Source organism: Bison bison, unplaced genomic scaffold, assembly GCF_000754665.1.
Source record: "Bison bison bison isolate TAMUID 2011002044 unplaced genomic scaffold, Bison_UMD1.0 scf7180017864349, whole genome shotgun sequence".
Taxonomy (NCBI): domain Eukaryota; kingdom Metazoa; phylum Chordata; class Mammalia; order Artiodactyla; family Bovidae; genus Bison; species Bison bison.
The window spans coordinates 9,351,010-9,371,958 of NW_011494921.1; the positions used below are offsets into that span (position 1 = coordinate 9,351,010).

The window sequence follows — 20,949 nt, forward strand, 5'->3', positions numbered from 1 at the left end:
ATTGAAAGAGACACGTGTACCCCAATGTTCATCGCAGCACTGTTTATAATAGCCCGGACATGGAAGCAACCTAGATGTCCATCAGCAGATGAATGGATAAGAAAGCAGTGGTACATATACACAGTGGAGTATTACTCAGCCATTAAAAAGAATACATTTGAATCAGTTCTAATGAGGTGAATGAAACTGGAGCCTATTATACAGAGTGACGTAAGCCAGAAAGAAAAACACCAATACAGTATACTAACGCATATAAATGGAATTTAGAAAGATGGTAATGATAATCCTGTATGTGAGACAGCAAAAGAGACACAGATGTATAGAACAGTCTTTTGGACACTGTGGGAGAGGGAGAGGGTGGGATGATTTGGGAGAATGGCATTGAAACATGTATAATATATATGAAACAAATCACCCGTCCAGGTTCAATGCATGATGCAGGATGCTTGGGGCCGGTGCACTGGGATGACCCAGAGGGATGGTACAGGGAGGGAGGTGGGAGGAGGTTCAGGATGGGGAACATGTGTACACCCATGGTAGATTCATGTTGATGTATAGCAAAACCCATACAATATTGTAAAGTAATTAGCCTCTGATTAAAATAAATAAATTTATATTAAAAATAAAAATTCTCATAAAAGGGACATTTTATTTCTATTTATTTAAGTTTATATCTATATGAGATGATGGATATTCACTAAACCCATGTAATCATCATTTCATGATGTATAAAAAAATAAATAAAAATAAAAAATGAATGAAAAAATGACATGGCTTTTGCATCACTGGAGCAAGGAGCATGTGCTGGGGCATGGCACATAAGAAAACTGAAAAGTAGAGAGGACTAAATGGTAACAGATACAGTTAAAACACCAGGAAGTCCCTGGGAAATTGCAGAAACATTTTTGTCTCGAGTTAACAGTAAGCAGATTTGTTACTTTGTAGATCACACACTATGCATAGTAATCACTTGATGTTAATAATAAAAATTTGTCATTATTGACTTGGAAATATTTCAAGGTTTCTTTACTGACTCCTTATTTGCTATCTGTTCCTAACTTTGCAGATAATCTGTAACTCTAAGAAGAGTTTCTTTCTTCATTTTTAATTGGTCTGCTGGGGATGTGAATGGGTAAGAACCAAATCGGTTGGGCACCCATTTTACTCCAGACTGTAGTACACATTTAAATTTAATGTATTCAGACAACTCTACCCATGTGTCCATGTGGTAGTCATGTGTCCAGAATTTCCAGGATAGTCGCTCTGTCAAATATTTTGCCTTTAGTATCTACAGATACATTCTAACTTATAATAAATGTTCTACATTTTAGCCAGGGAAATAGTATTACTTCATTAAAAAGCTCTTAAATCCCCCATCAATTTAAGCCTGAAAACACAAATTTTCCACTTCATTAGAACTGACTCGAACATGTTCCTTTTTATAGCTGAGTAGTATTCCATTGTATATTATGCACCACAGCTTACTTATCCATTTATCTGCTGATGGACATCTAGGTTGATACAGGGCAAAAACCATTACAATATTATAGTATCCTCCAATTAAAATAAATAATTAAAAAAAAAAAAAAAACTGAGGGAAACACACACACACATAACATTTCCATACTATGATATTCTACTATAATCTCACTAATTCAAGATGTACAAGGAAAGTCTCTTCAAAGTAGTGTAATTTTAAGTTAGTAACCAAAAAAGAAATGTAAAGTTATTTTTATTTCATGTGAATTTGAATCTAAATGCTACCATGAGATTCTATAATTTAGTAGTAGTCCATGCGGAATTTTGGTGGTAGAGAGTTGATGCTGCTGCTACTGCCAAGTCGCTTCAGTCGTGTCCGACTCTGTGTGACCCCAGAGACAGCAGCCCACCAGGTTCCCCCGTCCCTGGGATTCTCCAAGTAAGAACACTGGAGTGGGTTGCTATTTCCTTCTCCAGTGCCATCTCCTTCTCTTCATGAAAGTGAAAAGTGAAAGTGAAGTCGTTCAGTTGTGTCCGACTCCCAGCGACCCCATGGACTGCAGCCTATTAGGCCCCTCCGTTCATGGGATTTGCCAGAGAATTGATAGAAAGTATTTATTCCCACTTCTTTGAGGAAGGGCTTCCCTAGAAGGGAGAGGTACCCACTGCAGTATTATGGCCTGGAGAATTCCATGGACTGTATAGTCCATGGGGTCACAAAGAGTCGGACACGACTGAGTAACTTTCACTTTCACTTTATTTGAGGAAACGGACAGAGATTAGGTCTTCATTTAGGTTTAATTAAATACCATTAACTTAATTACAGAGGTGGTATAATCAGAACTCAAACTTGGGTTCTAACTTCTGTTAGCTATTTTATAACATAAAACCTTACCAACTAGAATATGAGTCAGACAAGATAGCTCATTACCTCATCATTATATAAATCACAGAACAAAATGTGTAGACACTAACGTGAATGAAGTATTACTGATAGTACACAAAAATATGCTCCAAATCCATTTGGATATAATTCAAGTCCTCCAATAAAACACAAAGACAATTTACATTCTCCAGCAGTTCTAGATAAAGAAATATTGAAGAAGCCCATGGATGTTTCCTACTTCACCTTATTAATCACTTTAAACTCCCATTTCTGAGAGGCCTGTAATGGACATTATTTCTGTTTCAAATTAGAATTGATTTTGCTTTCATCCGCATTATATAATTTGTTCTACAAAGTTCAATGGTGGTGCTATGGGGAGAGGGTCTCAACAAAATCAAGAAAAGCTCAATTAAAACTCAAAAATATCTTAAAGGAGAAGTGTTTTTTTCTTTGTTAACACATACAAACAAAGAGACCAAGATGCCAAGTAAATATTAAGAGACTTTGGAGATGGGGTGAGGAAAAACCTAAGGCACAGTAACATAGGAACCATAGATTAACTTTCCTTAGACTTTCAATCATTCATGGAGTGATTTATTCTTTCATTCATTTCCTAATTTTAAAAACAAGTCAGGGACTTCCCTGGTGGTCCAGTGGCTAAGAATTTACCTTGCAATGCAGAAGACAGGGGTTTGATCCCTGGTTGGGAAACTAAGATTCCACATGCTCAGCCTCCCTGGTGGTACAGTGGATAAGAATCTGCCTGCCAATGCAGGAGATATGGGTTTGATCCCTGGTCCAGGAAGATTCCACATGTCACAGAGCAACTAAGGCTGTGCTCCACTGCTACTGAGCCCGCATGCTGAACTTACTGAAGCCTGTGTGTTCTAGGGCCTTCGAGCCACAAGTACTGAGCTCTCATGCTACAACTACCGAAGCCTGTGTGCCTAGACCCCATGCTCTGCAATAAGAGAAGCCACATCGAAGAGCCTGCGCTCTGCAACCAGACTGTAGCCCGCTGTCCGCAGCTAGAGTAAGCCCAGGCACCAGCGAAGCCCCTAGTGCAGCCATAGATAAACAAGTTAATTAAGTTTTTAAAAAACAATCCCACATGATCTGGAACAACTAATCATGTGTGCACCAACTACTGAGCCCCTGTCCTCTGGAGCCCGTGTACTGCAACTCCTGAGCCCGTGCAGGACGCAACAAAGATTCCCCGACGTGCAACTAAGACCTGATACGGCCAAATTAATTAATTAATTCAAAAAAGTAAATTAAAATATAAACAAGCCACTCCAGGGTTCAGCCTCTTCTCTTCCTAAAAAAAAACTTTAAGCTCCTAACAAAGTGCTTAGGGTGCGGACAATTTGAGAGTTTCTCAAAATAGCATCAAATCCCATATTTGTAATATGGAGAAGACTAGGTTCAGGAATCCAGTTCATCTAATCAATAAGACTCTCAGATATTCTTCTCACAGCGATGACCATGATGAAGACAAAATACCACGCTACAGAGGATTCAGTTCATTCAATTAGTTTTAGTGAATGCCTCCGTGTTTTTAAAACTGGCATGAAGTAAGGCCTGAAACCACCACCCTCCTTGCGTCCATTTCAGTGAATCTTTCTGAGCCCTGCCTCAGACACCTGAGGCTTTGATTTTCCACTGTGCTTTGTTTACAAAAGCCCTTTCCTGGGATTGCTGGACCAAGATTTGTTCAATGACTTACTCAGTCACCGTGATTTCCCCCCAGAGGCTTACTACGTGCCCAGCACTGTAGAAGCTCAGTGTGTGATTGTGTGTGTTAGTTGCTCAATCTTGTCTGACTCTCTGTGACTCCATGGGCTGTAGCCCACCAGGCTCATCTGTGCATGGAATTCTCCAGGCAAGAACACTGAAGTGGGTGGCCCTTCCCTTCTCCAGGGGATCATCCCAACCCAGGGACTGAATCTGGGTCTCCCACATCGCAGGCAGATTCTTTACCATCTGAACCACCTGGGAAGCCTTAAGACTTCCCTGAAAGCTTACACAGGAGACCTACTCTGTAAATCTCACTCTGTCTGGTTTCCTATTGGGGAACAATGGATCAGCACACCAGCTATCATCAGCATCAAGACAGTCTAGTCAAATGAACGCAGCCGGATATAAAATTTGACCTGCCATCTAAATAAATGAAATGCAATGACTGCTTCTATATCTTTATTTTACTTTCTACAGTATGGAAATCTTCCTGTGTATTGTTACTAAATACTTTACTTAAAAATGCTAGAAAATACAGTAGAAATCAATAAACAGGATCATAGGATTTTTTAAAAGGAGAGAAAAGCGGAGGTATTTGCCAGGGAAGACAGAAAATTATTTGCTAGAGAATCTTTCTCTAGCAATATATGTTGTATATAGTTGTCACACCAGCCACCTGTGAGCCCATGCCTCAGGCATGCAGAGCACCATGCCTCAGGCCAAAAACAAACAAAAATGAAGGGAAGAGCCTATTATAGCCAATCCAGTGAGAATAGCACAGGTGAGAAAAACCATATTAGGCTGAATTTGAAAAGTACTAGACAGGCAAGGGAGAAGGCAATGGCACCCCACTCCAGTACTCTTGCCTGGAAAATCCCACGGGCAGAGGAGCCTGGTAGGCTGTAGTCCATGAGGTCACAAAGAGTTGGACACGACTGAGTGACTTCACTTTCACTTTTCACTTTCATGCATTGGAGAAGGAAATGGCAGCCCAGTCCAGTGTTCTTGCCTGGAGAATCCCAGGGACGGGGGAGCCTGGTGGGCTGGCGTCTATGGGGTCGCACAGAGTCGGACATGACTGAATCGACTTAGCAGCAGCAGCAGCAGACAGACAAAGAGGCATAAAATAACCAGAAGATTACTGCTGATTCTCACAACTGGCTGGTACAAGGTTAATATGCTGGTTAGAGGGTATTGCTGGGAGGCGATAAGCTGAATCAAACCTCCTTTCCATTTCAAACTTTGTACTTTGATGTATCATTCTCATATATATTATTATTACCTAGAGGTGCATAATATGAAAATATTTTTTAAGACCCTCAAAATTTTTAATTTCTGAAAGTCAACCAGAGCCAGGCAATCTGAATCATTCTGAATTTCTGGAATCTCGCTTCCATCCTAACTGCTGCCTCCAAACTACACACACCATAGCATTGTAACTATACTGACTTTGTAACTATTCTACACTCAGTCATTCACGTGACAGGCACTGACTAAATGCCTATGAACCTCCATGTCAAAAGGGATAAATCAATACTTTTAGAGGAACACACATCTCCAACCTTTCATCCATAATTGTAGAGAGAGTCATAAGTAGGGACATGGTGAAGGTCATTCTCTAAGCGTTACTTAAGGAACACCTACTCTCACTTGAACATAAGAATCTGGTCTCAAGGATTAAAATCAGGGCGTTCCCTGCTAGCCCAGCAGTCAGGAACCCACCTTCCAATGCAGGGGACACGGGTTTGGGCCCTGGTCGGCCAACTAAGATCCCACATGCCACACAGGGCAATTAAGCTGGCATTCCACAACTAGAGAAGCCCGTGTGCCACAAGTAGAGAGCCCATGTGCCACAACTGCTGAGCTTCTGCACACTACCACCAGAGAGAAGCTCGCTCAACGAAGACCCATTGCAGTCAAAATTTAAAAAAAGAGGTAAAATCAAAGAGAAGTGCAAAGTGTTTGTCCAGGTGGATTCTGCTATTATGTCTGCAAGTCTTTTCCTCACCCATTTTTTTATGAGCCTGGAATGGACAAAAGGCAAGATTTTTGCCCAGGTGAGGAGAGGAGATAAAGAATGCATGGTGAGTCATGAACGTGCACAGAAAGAGAGACATCAAAAAATCTAACTCAAAAAGATGGCATTCAGGACTTCCCTAGCAGTCCAGTGGTTAGGACTCCATGCTTCCATTGCAGGGGATACATGTTCGATCCCTGGTCAGGGAACTAAGATCCCACATGCTGCAAGTAAAGATCCTGCATGTAGCAACTAAGACCAGTGGCAGCCAAAAAATTAAACATTAAAAAAAAAATGGCATTCAGGTCAAACAGTGACTTTCCTCTGGCAGTTAGCTGTTACCTACTTTCTCTGCTGGGCTGAAGAACGCCGGGTGCAAATCACGGCCACCACCACCACCACCAGCACTGTGATGATGCCCACAGTGACCACGATGATCACAAGCAGGTTGCTGTTCTTCTGAGGAGTGACGCTGCCGTGTGGGGGGTGCATCTTGCCAATGGGTGGTTCTGGAGAAAGACAGGCAAATGGAGATCAGTTTAAGGACATGTGGCAGCCTATGGCATATCACGCTTGGCTAAGGATTCAGAGTTCCTATTGTTCTGGGCATTCCTGAAGCTAGGGGGGAAAAAAGCAATGAAAAAATGACAAGAAAGATTTAAATTATCTACCCACGATAAATGAAACCAAGTCCACACAGAAACTTACAGAGGAATATTCATAGCTACCTTAATCAAAATTACCACAAGTGGGAAGCCCCAGAGCCATCAACTGATGAATGGATGGAGAAATGTGATATATTCATACAATAGAATACTATCCAGTCATAAAAAAAAGGAAATATTAATACATGATACAAAATTCATGTACCTAGAAGTTGTCATGCTAAGTGAAAGCAGCCAGACACAAAAGGCCACATGCTGTGTGATTGTACTTATGTGAAGTTGTGGGTTTCCCTGGCGACTCAGTAGTAAAGTCTACCTGCCAATGCAAGAGACTCAGGTTCATTCCCTGGGTTGGGAAGATCTTCTGGAGAAGGAAATGGCAACCCACTCTAGTATTCTTGTCTGGAAAATCCCCTGGACAGAGGAGCCTGGTGGGCTATAGTCCGTGGGGTTGCAAAAGAGTCGGATGCAACTCAGCAACTAAACAACAATTTACGTGAAATATCCAGAATAGGCAAGTGTATAGGGACAGAAAGCAGCTGAGTGTTTGCCAGTGGACGTGAGGAAAAGTGATTGGAGAAAGACTGCTTAATGGTACAGGGCTTTGCTTTGGAGTAATGAAGATGTTCTAGAAATAGATAGTGATGATGGTGGTAGAACCTTGTGAAAATGCTAAAAACCACTGAGTTGTATACTTTCAAAGGGTGAATTTATGGTATGTGAATTATATCTCAATGAAAAAATATAATTAAGCTTTCATACGGAATAGAAAGTGGGGAGGATGGGAAGCATGCTGCTTTGGGTGATAAGAATTCCACCATGACACGAATAAGAACAGGCTGAGAAAACATTATTTATTTGATGCTGTGAAAGACAAACTGTTTGACACCCATCACTCACACTTTCCATTCCTTTAAAGCAGTTATCTATAAAGCACATTTAATTTTCAACCTGTCAAGGGTGCATGAAACCTACTTAAATGCAGCCACAGGGTTAGAAAGAGTGCCATAAAGCTCTAATATAATTTTTTTTCCTGTTTTGCAACTGTACCTCATGGCACACAATATTTAAGTGAAAATAGCAGAATGATAATTTGTTTATATAAACAAGCATGACTAATGAGCCTTTAAATGGCTTTTTTATGCCTATATCTGTAAAATAGAAATAATATTTACTGTATGTAGTTACTGTCACAATTAGAAAAAAAATACATGCAAAACAATTATCTCAGTGCCCTATACAAAGTAATTGCTTATAATATCACTATACTGCTGAAATATTAAATAAAATTTTGCCTAACTTAATAATCTACCGTACCATTCGGTATACTTTTGGTGTGGACTTTTAAACTCCAAATTTTCTAGAAAGCTTGTAGATAATATTCAATGTGAAATATATAGTAACTTGCTTTCACAAGTGAATATAATAACCCAGCACTTGTCTCAAAAGTGAAACACTATCTTTTGATAACTTATCTAGGAATCACTGGGGGTTTTTCTTGAAAAGATAGTCACCTAATTTTAAATAAATTATTATTGACTCAATATTATTGGAAAAAAATAAATGCTACCAATATAACTTAAATCTCAGGGGCAGGTAATTCATCAAGTCTTTACACAGTACTTTCTGTTAAAAAATTCTGATTATAAATGAAAGAAATAAGGTTTCCTTGAAGCAACTTTTTCCTTTATGACAAAGGAGTGAGGTGAGTAATGAAAGGTCAGAACTTTCTGTTAGTTTTACTTACAATTGAAAAAATCATGTTCAGTTGTACCTCAATATGCCCTTTCTGTTCTTAATAAATTAACTGATTGGTATAAATTAACCTTTTATATGACAACTTACAATGGAGGCATTTGGGGAGCTCGTGGATTTTATTACTTTAATTTAAACTTAACAGTTCACCATTTCTGACAAACTTAGTTTGAGTCATACATGGCAGTAACACTGGGTGAATATTTTTTAAGATCATGTAAATAGGAATTGCTTGGACCAGAGAAGGAAAAAAAAAAAATTCCTATGTGTTAAATGTTCTGTCTTCCATTCCTGAAACATGTACCCCATGTGCATCATAGTGATGTGAACAGAATGTCAGATTTCTTCTCACTTGGGGTCAAGGCATAGCTAATAGCAGAGAGATGCAAAAGCTCCATTTCTGAGATATGTTTCTGGAAGAGGAGAGAAGGAACAGCAGCCAGATTATGAAACCACTAAAATCTATTTATGGGACCACATATATACATATGATTTCATAATAATTTTTATGCCATAGTCTTATATATTATGCAGTCTGAGAATAATTCCCAAATTAGAATACTGATTGCTCATCCCCACCTCCCAAAAAATAGAGGCATAATCGTTGCTTTCAATTCACTGTTTTATATTTATATTTATATATATATATATATAACCTCTACAGTTGGTGCTTTAAAGAAGAATTCATGTAAAAAGATGTAACATGAAGATATAATACGAGGTCACTGACAGAAGATGGAGGTCATTAAAAACCTCATTATAGAAGTGACATTTAAGCTGAATTTTAAAGTATTGCTAGGAGTTAGTTCTTGTTCCCTTACGAGGGAACTAACGGCAGACAGTGTGTGTGTCTGGAATATTGGGAACAAACAGGAAATGCCACACAATGAGGCGGGAAAGATAAACAAGACCTTGATAGCATGAGCCTTGTAGATCCAATTCAATCATCCTTGGTAAAGCTACAAATAAGAGTTTTCAGCAAAGTGACAGGCTTTGCTTGTTCTAAGAAGATATCTCTTCCGCCTGCATGGAGAGGGCTTGGTGGTAGGGAAACAGAGACCAGCTAAGAGGATACTGTATTCGCCAGGTTAAGAGGAGATGATCCCTTAAACTGAGATGGTGGCAATTTCAGTCAAGCAGAGAGGACAGGTAAACCATAGAGCTGGTAAGGAAATGAACAAGGTGGATTGCACATGGAGGAGGACAGAAAGGAAGGTTCAGGCCTCAGCAACAGTCCTGATGTCTAGGGTGCGGGAGACGGCAAAAGTGCAGGCAGACTCAGTAGGGCAAGAAGAGAGGTTCAGTCTCGAACTGAGGTCTCACGATGAATCATAAAGAGGCAGCTGGAAGGTCTGTGTTAGAGATGTAACTGTGGGAGCTGGCCTATTGATGGAATCTGAAGCCTGGGAGTGGAGATCACTGAATCAAGGGTATACAGTGAGCAGAGATGCTCTCTCAAGACTAGTGCTCTAAGTGTTCAGGTAGAAGGCGGGGACCTGACCAAAGAGAAGTCAATATCAAATGAGTTTCCCAATGCTTATTGACAATGGAAAACTTTTTTCGCAGAGCTTCTCAAGGGACCCATGTACCTTGTAACTACTTCTGGAGGTTGCTAATCAAGATGAGTGGTTTTTAAACTGGGGAGATTTTACCCCGCAAGAGGAAATTTGGCAGTGTCTAGAGACAATGTGGGTTGTTCCAGCAGAGTGGAGGGGAAACACTACTGGCACCTGGAGGATAACGGCCAGGGATGCTGCTAAACATCCTACGGAGCACAGGAGGAGCCCGACGGCAAACAGGTTATTCAGTCCCAAATGGCGATAGTTCTGTGGTTGAGAAATCCTGATCAAGCTGAACACTGCCTATGTTCTCATGAAAACTGAGATCCGAAAATTTAAGTAACTTGATTCACACATTTCTAAACCATGACAGAGTCACTTCTGGTACCTGGAGTTTGGGATTAGTCTGAGGTCCTTAACATCAAACTCCAATACTTTGGCCACCTCATGTGAACAGTTGACTCATTGGAAAAGACCCTGATCCTGGGAGGGATCAGGGTGAAGGGGATGACAGAGGATGAGATGGCTGGATGGCATCACCAACTCGATGCACATGAGTTTGGGTAAACTCTGGGAGTTGGTGATGGACAGGGAGGCCTGGTGTGCTGCGATTCATGAGGTCGCAAAGAGTCAGATACAACTGAGTGACTGAACTGAACTGAGCTAAGATAGTAGGTCGGCAGAGCCTCTTGTAGACTAGAACTTGAGACCCCTGAGATGCTCCAATTATCTTTACATCAGGGAATTGAGTGTAAAATTTTATTTCTGGACCTTTCTTTTGGCATTAAGGTGTCTGTTGGGTGCCCTATAACACTTTAACAACCTCAGAATGACCATCTCATGCAAATATGGCAAGAGCTTCTCTATATACTCTATTTAGATTAGTTAAAATGCTATTGAGTTAAATAAACAAAGGTTTTCAAAACTGGAGGGCAAATGCTTTTTCTCCTAACCACAGCATTTATGTCATATTTTACAGAATACCAAATATGATTCTAAGTACTAAAAAATTAATCAATAACATTAGTTTCAAAATAATGCTTCACCAAAGTATCACATCTGTCAAATTAATTAAGTTTTCAAAGGTTGAAGTCAATATAACAACATTCTTATAGGGTTTGTAGATTTCTTTACCAATATTATTAATTTTGAAAACTATGGAAAAAGCTACCAACATAATTGGTGATTTATCTTCCCCCACAAGAAAACAATTGAATTGAAGTAATTTTCACTGTTGTTATCCTTCAGACAAATATAAACTACAAAATCACATTTTCAGAAGTTGAAGATTCTCCTGCTGTAAGAAGGTGAACCATAAAATTGAACACATCATAAAAGTAAAATACTATCATATCACCGCATATTAGCTTTGATTCTACCTGTCATCAGAAAATAATTTAGGAAGCCTCTTCAGTTTCCTCAATTTAATTAAGGGCTTCCAACTTCAAGAATAAACATGAACTATAGCTTTGTTTTTCTTTATTTGAATTCCAAGAGTGTTGTTTTTAAAAGAGTGACACATAAGGGAAAGTAAATGATTAGCAAGCTCTAAATTTATTTGCAACTGGCTTGAGTGTTCTGACAGTAAACCATTATTCTATTACAATCCTTTGAAGGATGAATCCAGCAAGTAAAAGGAGAGATAGGAAACCTCTATAATTCTGTCACTGCATAAGGAGATGTATGAAATTTTTATTGTACGTGAGGTTCAAAAACTCAAGATTCTAAAGTGTTCTTGTTGATGCAGCCTACTTTGCAAAGTTTGGGGGGGCGGTGTTAGAGTTTTATCAGTCAAGGTGTCATTTGTGTATATAATTTGAAAATATACCCTCTTCTTATGGTATAAGATGTTGGTAGCATTTTAATTAGGAAGGTAGAGTTTTCAAATGCCTTTGCTGACTTGCATATAAGAGCACAAGCTAAAGGCAAATTACATATTAATATTTACCATCATTTCCTGGATAGCAAAAAAAAGAATAGGAAATAGATTAAGCATGCCCTCTACCATCTATGTCTCTGAGGTTATCAAATCACCTTAATTAATCATGTAGCCTGTAATAGTTATTTCAGTGGCGTCTCTAGAAATGTTTCAGGTGCTTTGTTCATCCCATTCATTTAATAGGAAATGCCTAAAACATCATTACGTGATGCAGAAATCTGAGAAGGGATAATGCCAATAAGCTATCTAAAATGGCTCAACATCATTGGATGTCATTTATCTGTTTTATCTTCATGACTCTCTCCTGTGAGACAATGTATATCAGATCAAATTTAAATACAATTATATTTCTCACTAGGAATCTTAAATAGTAAAAACAAAAATACAATGACATGCATTTCTCTCAGTTACTGTCATTCTCTTCATCTGAAGTCTGGCTTCTATGAAAAGAAAAGTTCTTATCTGTTGACTTATCTGTTCATGTCAAATTTGGGCTAGGGTTTCTTTTTGATTAGGGAATTCATTCTCTTTTGAAGGGCAAATTCAAATAGTCAGTACCAAACTTTTAAACTTGGTACTGATCCAAAATTAGGTTTGCCAGATTTAATAATTAAAAATACAGGAGGTTCAGTTAAGTTTGAATTATTTCTAGTTGCCTATGGATATGTACATTGAGATGCCTGCATACATTGAGATGGTAATCCCTTGCAATATTTTTCTTTGCCTCAGCTCTTAGGCAATTAGAAATAATTCAAATTTTACTGTGCCTCCAGTATTTTTAGCTGTTCCATTGGGCATTTCTGTTCAAGATTAGTGTTCTTTAGGACACACCATTTAAGAAATATATTGTTCTGTGTTCATGGCTTACATTTGCTTCATCTGTAACATACATAACCTTGTTCAGCAGTGATGGAAACTGTGAGGAAATAATTGTTCCTTCTCAATTGTCTGTACAGATTGCCTCTTAATTTCCTGGCACTCTGACTCTTCCAAAAGTCCTAGTAACTTCAGTTTATGAAACTGAATGGGTTTCAGCTTGCTGTACTTTTGACATCACCTCTCTCTAATAAAATTTCATTTCTGGAAATATTTCAAATACATAGGGTACTTTCAAATGGAGACAGTTAACAGCCCTGCATCATTTATAACATTCTCTATGTCTAGGCTTTTCTAATTGACTCTTTTGTGTACTTGTCAGCTCTCATTGCCATTGTCTCCTGGTGATATAAACTCCAGGTTTATTAATAATTTCATGCTTCTATTATCCCCACTAAAACCCTAAGTTTGAGGATATTGGCACTTGCAGTCAACAGAAAATTTGCCTCAGACATGCTAGAATTAACCATTTTAATTAATATGACTAATCCAATAGAACCTAATTTATATACATACCATTCAGAGTGCTTCTATCAATCAAATTCGTATCAACTGGCCAATAACTTCCATCTCCATGGCGACCTGTTCATTGGGAAAATGTATCAGAATGTTAGTGGACCTATAACACGGAAACACAAGTGAAACAAAACAGACAACAACAGTATTTAAAAGTGTACAAACAGTGGAATAAGATTACTTCATCTACCTCAGAGACAGCCTGAAAAAAGTGATACCGTTATACTTTGCAAGAAAATGCTATTTTCTATGTGTGAGAAAAATCTGTCATGAAAATACTCTTCTAAACAAGCTAAATTCAGTTCCTCACTGAAAAGCTGACCCGTCACTTCCTCTTTGTTTTCCCTCCAGTATCCTTGTTAACAGGCCACCAGCAGGTACAACATCAGTTGCTAGTCCAAGTGTTGGGGTCCTGAACATCTCCCAGCAGAAGGAAGGGGAGTGTTGGCTGCTAGAGAGACAGAGCCCACCCACTCCTTGCTTCAAGGGGTCTAGTCTACACTGTTGCCCACTGGACATGATTTTGTGGCAAATTAGCATTACTCCTTTACAAGGGGACAGCACGTTTTGCCTTGTAAGTGGGCCTTGAGTTGTCTTTGTGTTATATGACAAGTAGGTGCCTGAGAATGCACTATTTTACATGGAATAAAGAATAGGGGGGTGTCACAATCCACATGGTCTGACTATTTCTTACAAACACACTAAGAAACAAGGTTTCTTGAGCATCACATTATTGGAAACACTGCCTTCTAACAGGTGTTCAACAATTATAAAAGTAGTCTACAAGAGAACTGAGCCAGTTTAACCAGAAGGAATTACACTATCATCCACATTTAATTAATAGTTTTTCACCACAGGTAATCTCCTTTTCTATTGGTATGTGTGTAGAACTGTAATAATTTGATTAGATTTTGAGTTCCAGAATATCTATTAGAAAAAAAAAAAACATTTGGGAGTTGAATCTCTACATAAACACAAGAGTGCAGATAATTCTTTATTCACTTTGGAGTGTGATTTCTGAAACTGGTTACCATCAGCGGGTGATGTTGAGGAAGCCAGCTAGGGAAGCCAGCTAGGACAACACTTGCTGTTTTTGTCAGATGTACAGGTTTTTGTCTTTTTTTTTGAAGACTTCCAAGTTCTTCTCCTGTGACATTCCTGTGCATACCAAACTTTCTGTAGTTAGCGCTTTTAACTACAGCTTTTCCAAGAGCTTATTTTATTTGCAAAAGAACTGTGAAGAAACAAGTCTTGTTACCAGACCATGCATTCATAATTTAAAAAAAAAAATTCTTTCAGTGTCAAGTCAGAGCTGAAATGAGGGTGTTAAGTTTCCAACAAGCATTGATAAATTAATCCAATCACATTATATTCTGTTTCCAGGATAAATCTGTATGTTTAAAATCTGCTGGTCAATGACTCTGGGTATATAAACAAGTGGGAATTAGGATGGAGGTTCCTGTGTGTAAGGCAGGGAGGAATGGTGGTGACTGGGCTTCCCTGGTAGCTTGGATGGTGAAGAACCCACCTACAATGTAGAAGACACAGGTTCAATTCCTGGGTAAGGAAGATCCCCTGGAGAAGGGGATGGCTACCCACCCCAATATACTTGCCTGGGAAATCCCATGGACAGAGGAGCCTGATGGGCTACAGTCCATGGGGTCACAAAGAGTTGATCATGACTGAGTGACTTAAAAAAGAATGAAATAAGAAGCAATTGTGAAAACATTTTGGGGGGCAATGACTGAAACATCGATAAGCCTAACCCTTTCCCCAAGTACCTTGTTTCTATAACTCTGACACATCTGGGGTTTCAATAAGCTTTGCCCACAGGACACAGCCAGATCAAGGTTGGAAGAAATGAAGTGAGACAGAAGTTCTCTATGAATATTAAGATGCTTTTTCATACATCTGAAAGCAACTAGATTGCAAAGCACTCAGCCAAAAGAGATGCTAACAGTGCCATCACTTAAGCCACTAACGCAATAAATGATTCCTGTTGGGAGTCATTCTGTATTGGCTGGAAATTAGGTACATAGCCTGTGGAGGATTTTTCCTATCCTCTAGCATCCTGACAAATGTCTGTTTAATGAAGTTTCTTACTCTCCCAGCTAGTTTGTGGGAAGATGCAGAAACAAGCCCTTGAGCACATCCATATATTACTTAAACATAAATCTCTATGGGTATAGCACCCTTTAGACTCAGTGAGGCTATTGATTACACAGTGAATTTCAATATGCTGAAGAATATCAGATGTCATACGGTTAGAGCTCTGTGTAAGATAAAGGACCTCAAAATACTTTTGAAGTAACAGATCACCTGAAAACTTGAGCATTCTACTCACATAATCTAGGATACTGACATCAGTTAATATTTTGTTGGTTATAACTAGATGGATATCATGAAATAAAATTAAGTAATTCTTAACAAATCCAACAGGAAATGCTTTAAAGAAACTTGATATCATCAACAAGCAAGATTAGATTCATGGTAATTTAAGACTTCTGGCACCTCTTCAGTAAAGAGACACAAAACTCATTTCCGGGATGTCGATGAGTCTGGGATCTCTTTATTTAAAGCTATGGGAATCAAATATCATTTTGTGTGCTTCTGTGTTTTTGTTCTCTAAAGTGTGTCTTTTAAATCTCAAGAAGCCTTTTTATGGGCAAATTGGATAAATGCGTGTGCATGTTCTGTCACTCAGTCACCTCAGACTCTGTAATACCACGGGCTGTAGTCTGTCAGGCTCCTCTGTCCACAGAACTCTCCAGGCAAGAATACTGGAGTGGGTTGCCATTTCCTCATCCTAGGGATCTTCCCAATCCAGGGATGGAGTCTACATCTGCTGCACTGGCAGGCAGATTATTCACCACAAATAACACGTTAAAAACAGAAGATTCTCCTGCCATCTGAAGGCAGGAATCACAAGTTGTCAGATGAAACACTGGACTATTACTGTTTCTCATGTGCAAAGGGCTTTTTGCTGTAGTTGAAACATTAGATGCGTTTAGTAAACTTGGTGAATTTCATAAGCACTGATTAAGGGAAAGAGCTACCTAATTAGACTCTGGAAGATGAAAAGTCACTTAAAGGCAAAGATATAAACTACTATTCAATCCCAGAGGTCTTAATTTTTTAATGGAGCGTAAAACTGATAATAATTCAACTCAAAATATACTAAGTGCCTACTACAGGCAAGGCATAGTCCTAGATGCTCATGGAGGGGAGCATAAAAAGATTTATTAGATATAGAACCTGCCAAGGCAGATAGCATTGGCTCATTGAATCCAAATCCTATACAGGACTATTTATGGTTAATATTAGCTAATATCATATCATTTTTAACTTATTCTGACTTTAAAGATTTAAGAATAAGTTAATTCCTACTATAAAATAACTATTACTAAATTGATTTACTATAAAATCACAATTAGGTTTCAGTGAAAATATTTTTCATTTACCTAGTATTTTTTTAAAAACTACATGCAAATAAAAGATAATGTATTATTTTTAGCCTCGTACATGTCACCATTAATCTTAAATCGTCAACTCCTTTTTTTGCTTATGGTACTATATCTCTAACATTTTTCAAAATTAAAAATTACAAATAAGTAAATGAATATATGGATATTTAAACATGACATTTGTGGAAGTAATATATTTCAATGTATATAAATTTTTAAAAATTATTCAAATAAAGCTCCATATAGTTCAAAAAACTAGAGATAGGTAGTTTCTTTTTTCATTAAGGAATTAGTAATATGACTTTACAGGAACAGGAATGAAAATGTACCATATAAATATAGTATTATATTCTCAAGAATATAAAGAAGAACTCTGTGTTACTCTGTACCCAAATTTCCTAATAGAAATTAGGGTGAGGTACAGAATTAAGATGATAGAGTAACGAATCTCCTAACCAACCATGGAATTCATCCAGATAATCTCATCCAACAAACCGTTTCTTCCAGAAAGTCTTGATAACTGAAGCAAACCACCTTTCTCTGGTTTCAGAAAGAAGAAAAACAAAAGAGGAAATGATCCCATATTTGACTTTAGAAGAGGAAGACTGGGGCTTTTTCAAGTTATTTAAAAATAGTTTATATAGGCTTAACTTTATTGTATTTATGTACCTCTAAGGAAGGCCTAAACCAAAAAAGCTCCTCCACTTGGTTTACACTCTTTAAATAGTATAAATGCTAAAGTCCCTGAAAGAGTTATTTTCTATGCTTTATTTAGAGGATAGATCATCTTATTTTGGCAAGAGAAACATACCCCTTAGGCAAAAGTTAGTCTCCATGATTTTCCTACTAGCTACTCTCTGGATTGAGGGAAAAACGAGCAGAGGCAACATGAATTCCTTTGGGATGCGTGCTCATTATTGCATTTCTTGGTGTTTACCAAAGTGAGATTTATACCATATTCTCACTACTCAATAAGTGACTAAACTGAGAACACTTTGTAATGTGTTAATAACAAAGATATTTCAAGTTATTATTATTACACATGTTAATGTTTATGTTCTTATTCTTATATTATTACTTAAAATATTGCTTCTATATTTGTACTGACGTGTGTGTGTGTATAAAATTAAACAGTATAATGCTTACATCAAACACGAAGTTTTATTACATATGGGCAGATGAAGAATATTCCCTATGCAAAATTGTTTAGCACCTCAGTTCAGTTCAGTCACTTAGTCGTGTCCGACTCTTTGCGACCCCATGGACTGCAGCACACCAGGCCCTCCTGTCCATCACCAGCTCCTTGAATTTACTCAAACTCATGTCCATAGAGTCTGTGATGCCATCCAATTATCTCATCCTCTGTCATCCCCTTCTCCTCGCTCTCCAAATCCTTCCCAGCACCAAGGTCTTTTCCAATGAGTCAGTTCTTCACATCAGGTAGCCAAAGTATTAGAGTTTCAGCTTCAGCCTCAGTCCTTCCAAGGAATATTCAGGACTGATTTCCTTTAGAATGGACTGGTTGGATCTCCTTGCAGTCCAGGGGACTCTCAAGAGTCTTCTCCAACACCACAGTTCAAAAGTATCAATTCTTTGATGTTCAGCTTTCTTTATTTTTTATTTATTTATTTTTTTTTTTACTTTTTTTTAAAATCAGCTATATTTTATTTTATTTTTATTTTTTATTTTTTTTCTTTAATAGAAAATTATTTAATTAGTATACATGTGTTCCCCATCCTGAACCCTCCTCCCTCCTCCCTCCCCACACTCACATCCATACGGGACTACTGGAAAAACCATAGCTCTGAGTAGGCAGACTTTTGTTGACAAAGTAATGTATCTGCTTTTTAATATGCTGTCTATGTTGGTCATAGCTTTTCTTCCAAGGAGCAAGCATCTTTTAATTTCATGGCTGCAGTCACTATCTGCAGTGATTTTGGAGCCCCCAAATATAAAGTCTGTAGAAAAGATTAATTCAACTGGAATTTGAGTTCTAGAGTGGTTTTTCTGAGTGGATGTTTATAAGTTAAGAAAGGAGTGAATGGAAATTATTCTGCAGAGGACACAGAAAAAGCTGAATGTGGTAGTTCTAATCTATTTTTAATCCATTCTTCCTGACTGAATTTAATAGAAGGTCCTTCAGAATGGAACTCAATCAATCCCAAGACATGGGCCATAATTTAAATTAAATGGACAGACTGGTTGTCTAATATTCAATATATATCCTCCCAAGGATACAGAGCATTGAGATATCTTCTTGATCTTAGAAATGGTTTCCTTGAAGATAATTCTGGTGATAATGAAGGGAAGTGCATTGATTTTCTGTCTTGTATACCAGTGGGTAAAGATAATGCATTGATGCCTTGTGAATATAATTTTACTGCTCAGTACACATATCATATTGAGATATATTTAAAGCAGATGCTTTTCCAGAGGCTTAAAAATGTGGCTAAGAGTTGTTAACCCTGCTGACTTTGAAAAAAGGTATCAAAACTAGAAAGCAAAATCATAGCCTATGCCTAGGATATTTCAAACATATATTAATAGAAAAATGAATGAGCTCTTTCATCCTTTCCTCAGGTTCAACACATTGTTTTCAAGTTAACATGAAAGAAAGTTCACTGATTAAGAGAAAGTATAATATTACTACTTCATATACAAGGGCAACTAGCATGTACTGAGGCTGTATTGTTGTTATTCAGTTTCTAAGCCATGTTCTAATCTTTGTGACCTCATGAACTGCAGCACACCAGGCTCCTCTGTCCTCCACTCACCCGGAGTTTGTTCAAATTCATCTCCATTGAGTTGGTGATGCTAACCATCTCATCCTCTGTCACCCCCTTCTCTTGCCTTCAACCTTTCCCAGCATCAAGGCCTTTTCAAATGAGTCAGTTCTTCACATCTGATGGCCAAAATACTGGAGCTTCAGCTTCAGCATCAGTTCTTCCAACGAGTATTCAGGACTGATTTCCTTTAGAATGGACTGATTGGATCTCCCTGCAGTCCAAGGGATTCTCAACAGTCTTATCCAACATCACAGTTAGAAAGCATCAATTCTTGGGGCTCAAACTTCTTCATGGTCCAACTTTCATATCTGTACATGACTACTGGAGAAACCATAGCTTTAACTATATGGACCTTTGTCAGCAAAGTGATGTCTCTGTTTTTAAATATGTTTCTAGGTTTGTCATAGTTTTCCTTCATGACTGCAGTCACTACTGCAGTGATTTTGGAGCTCAAAAAAATAAAATATGTCACTGTTTCTGCTTTTTCTCCTTCTGTTTGCCATGAAGTCATGGGACTGGATGTCATGATCTTAGTTTTTTGAATGCTGAGTTTCAAGCCAGCTTTTTCACTCTCCTCTTTCACCCTCATCAATAGTCTCTTAACTTTCTACCAGCAAAGTGCTGTCATCTGTATATCTAAGGCTGTTGATATTTCTCGCAGCATCTTGATTCCAGCTTGTGATTCATCCATTCAAGCATTTTGAATGATGTAATAAGTTAAATAAGCAGAGTGACAATATACAGCCTTGATGTTCTCCTTTCACAATTTTGAAACAGTCTGTGTTGCATGTCCAGTTCTAACTGTTGCTTCTTGACCCACGTACAGGTTTCTCAGGAGACAAGTAAGATGGTTTGGTATCCCCATCTCTTTAAGAATTTTGCACAGTTTTCTGTAATCCACACAATCAAAAGCCTTAGCATAGTCAATGGATTCAAGTAGATGTTTTTCTCAAATTTCCTTGCTTTCTCCATGATCCAGTAAATGTTGGAAATTTGATCTCTGGTTCCTCTGTCTCTTTGAAACACAGCTAGTACACCTGGAAATTCTTGGTTCATGTACTGCTGAAGTCTGGCTTGAAGAATTTTGAACATAACCTTGCTATCATGTTATTGCAGATGGTGACTGCAGCCATGAAATTAAAAGACGCTTACTCCTTGGAAGAAAAGTTATGACCAAACTAGACAGCATATTAAAAAGCAGAGACATTACTTTGCCAACAAAGGTCCGTCTAGTCAAGGCTATGGTTTTTCCAGTAGTCATGTATGGATG

At 38.2% G+C, this 20,949-nt stretch overlaps 1 protein-coding gene across 1 annotated transcript in view; it reads right to left on the minus strand.

The window, feature by feature from the left end:
- DCC (DCC netrin 1 receptor) overlaps positions 1 to 20,949 on the minus strand; it is an 838,683-nt gene that overhangs the window by 103,452 nt on the left and 714,282 nt on the right. Inside the window, exons 21-22 of the mRNA XM_010854834.1 lie at positions 13,430 to 13,495; positions 6,466 to 6,628 (exon numbers count right to left, since the gene is read on the minus strand). Of these exons, the coding sequence (XP_010853136.1) occupies positions 6,466 to 6,628; positions 13,430 to 13,495 (229 nt within the window). The remainder of the gene's footprint in view (positions 1 to 6,465; positions 6,629 to 13,429; positions 13,496 to 20,949) is intronic.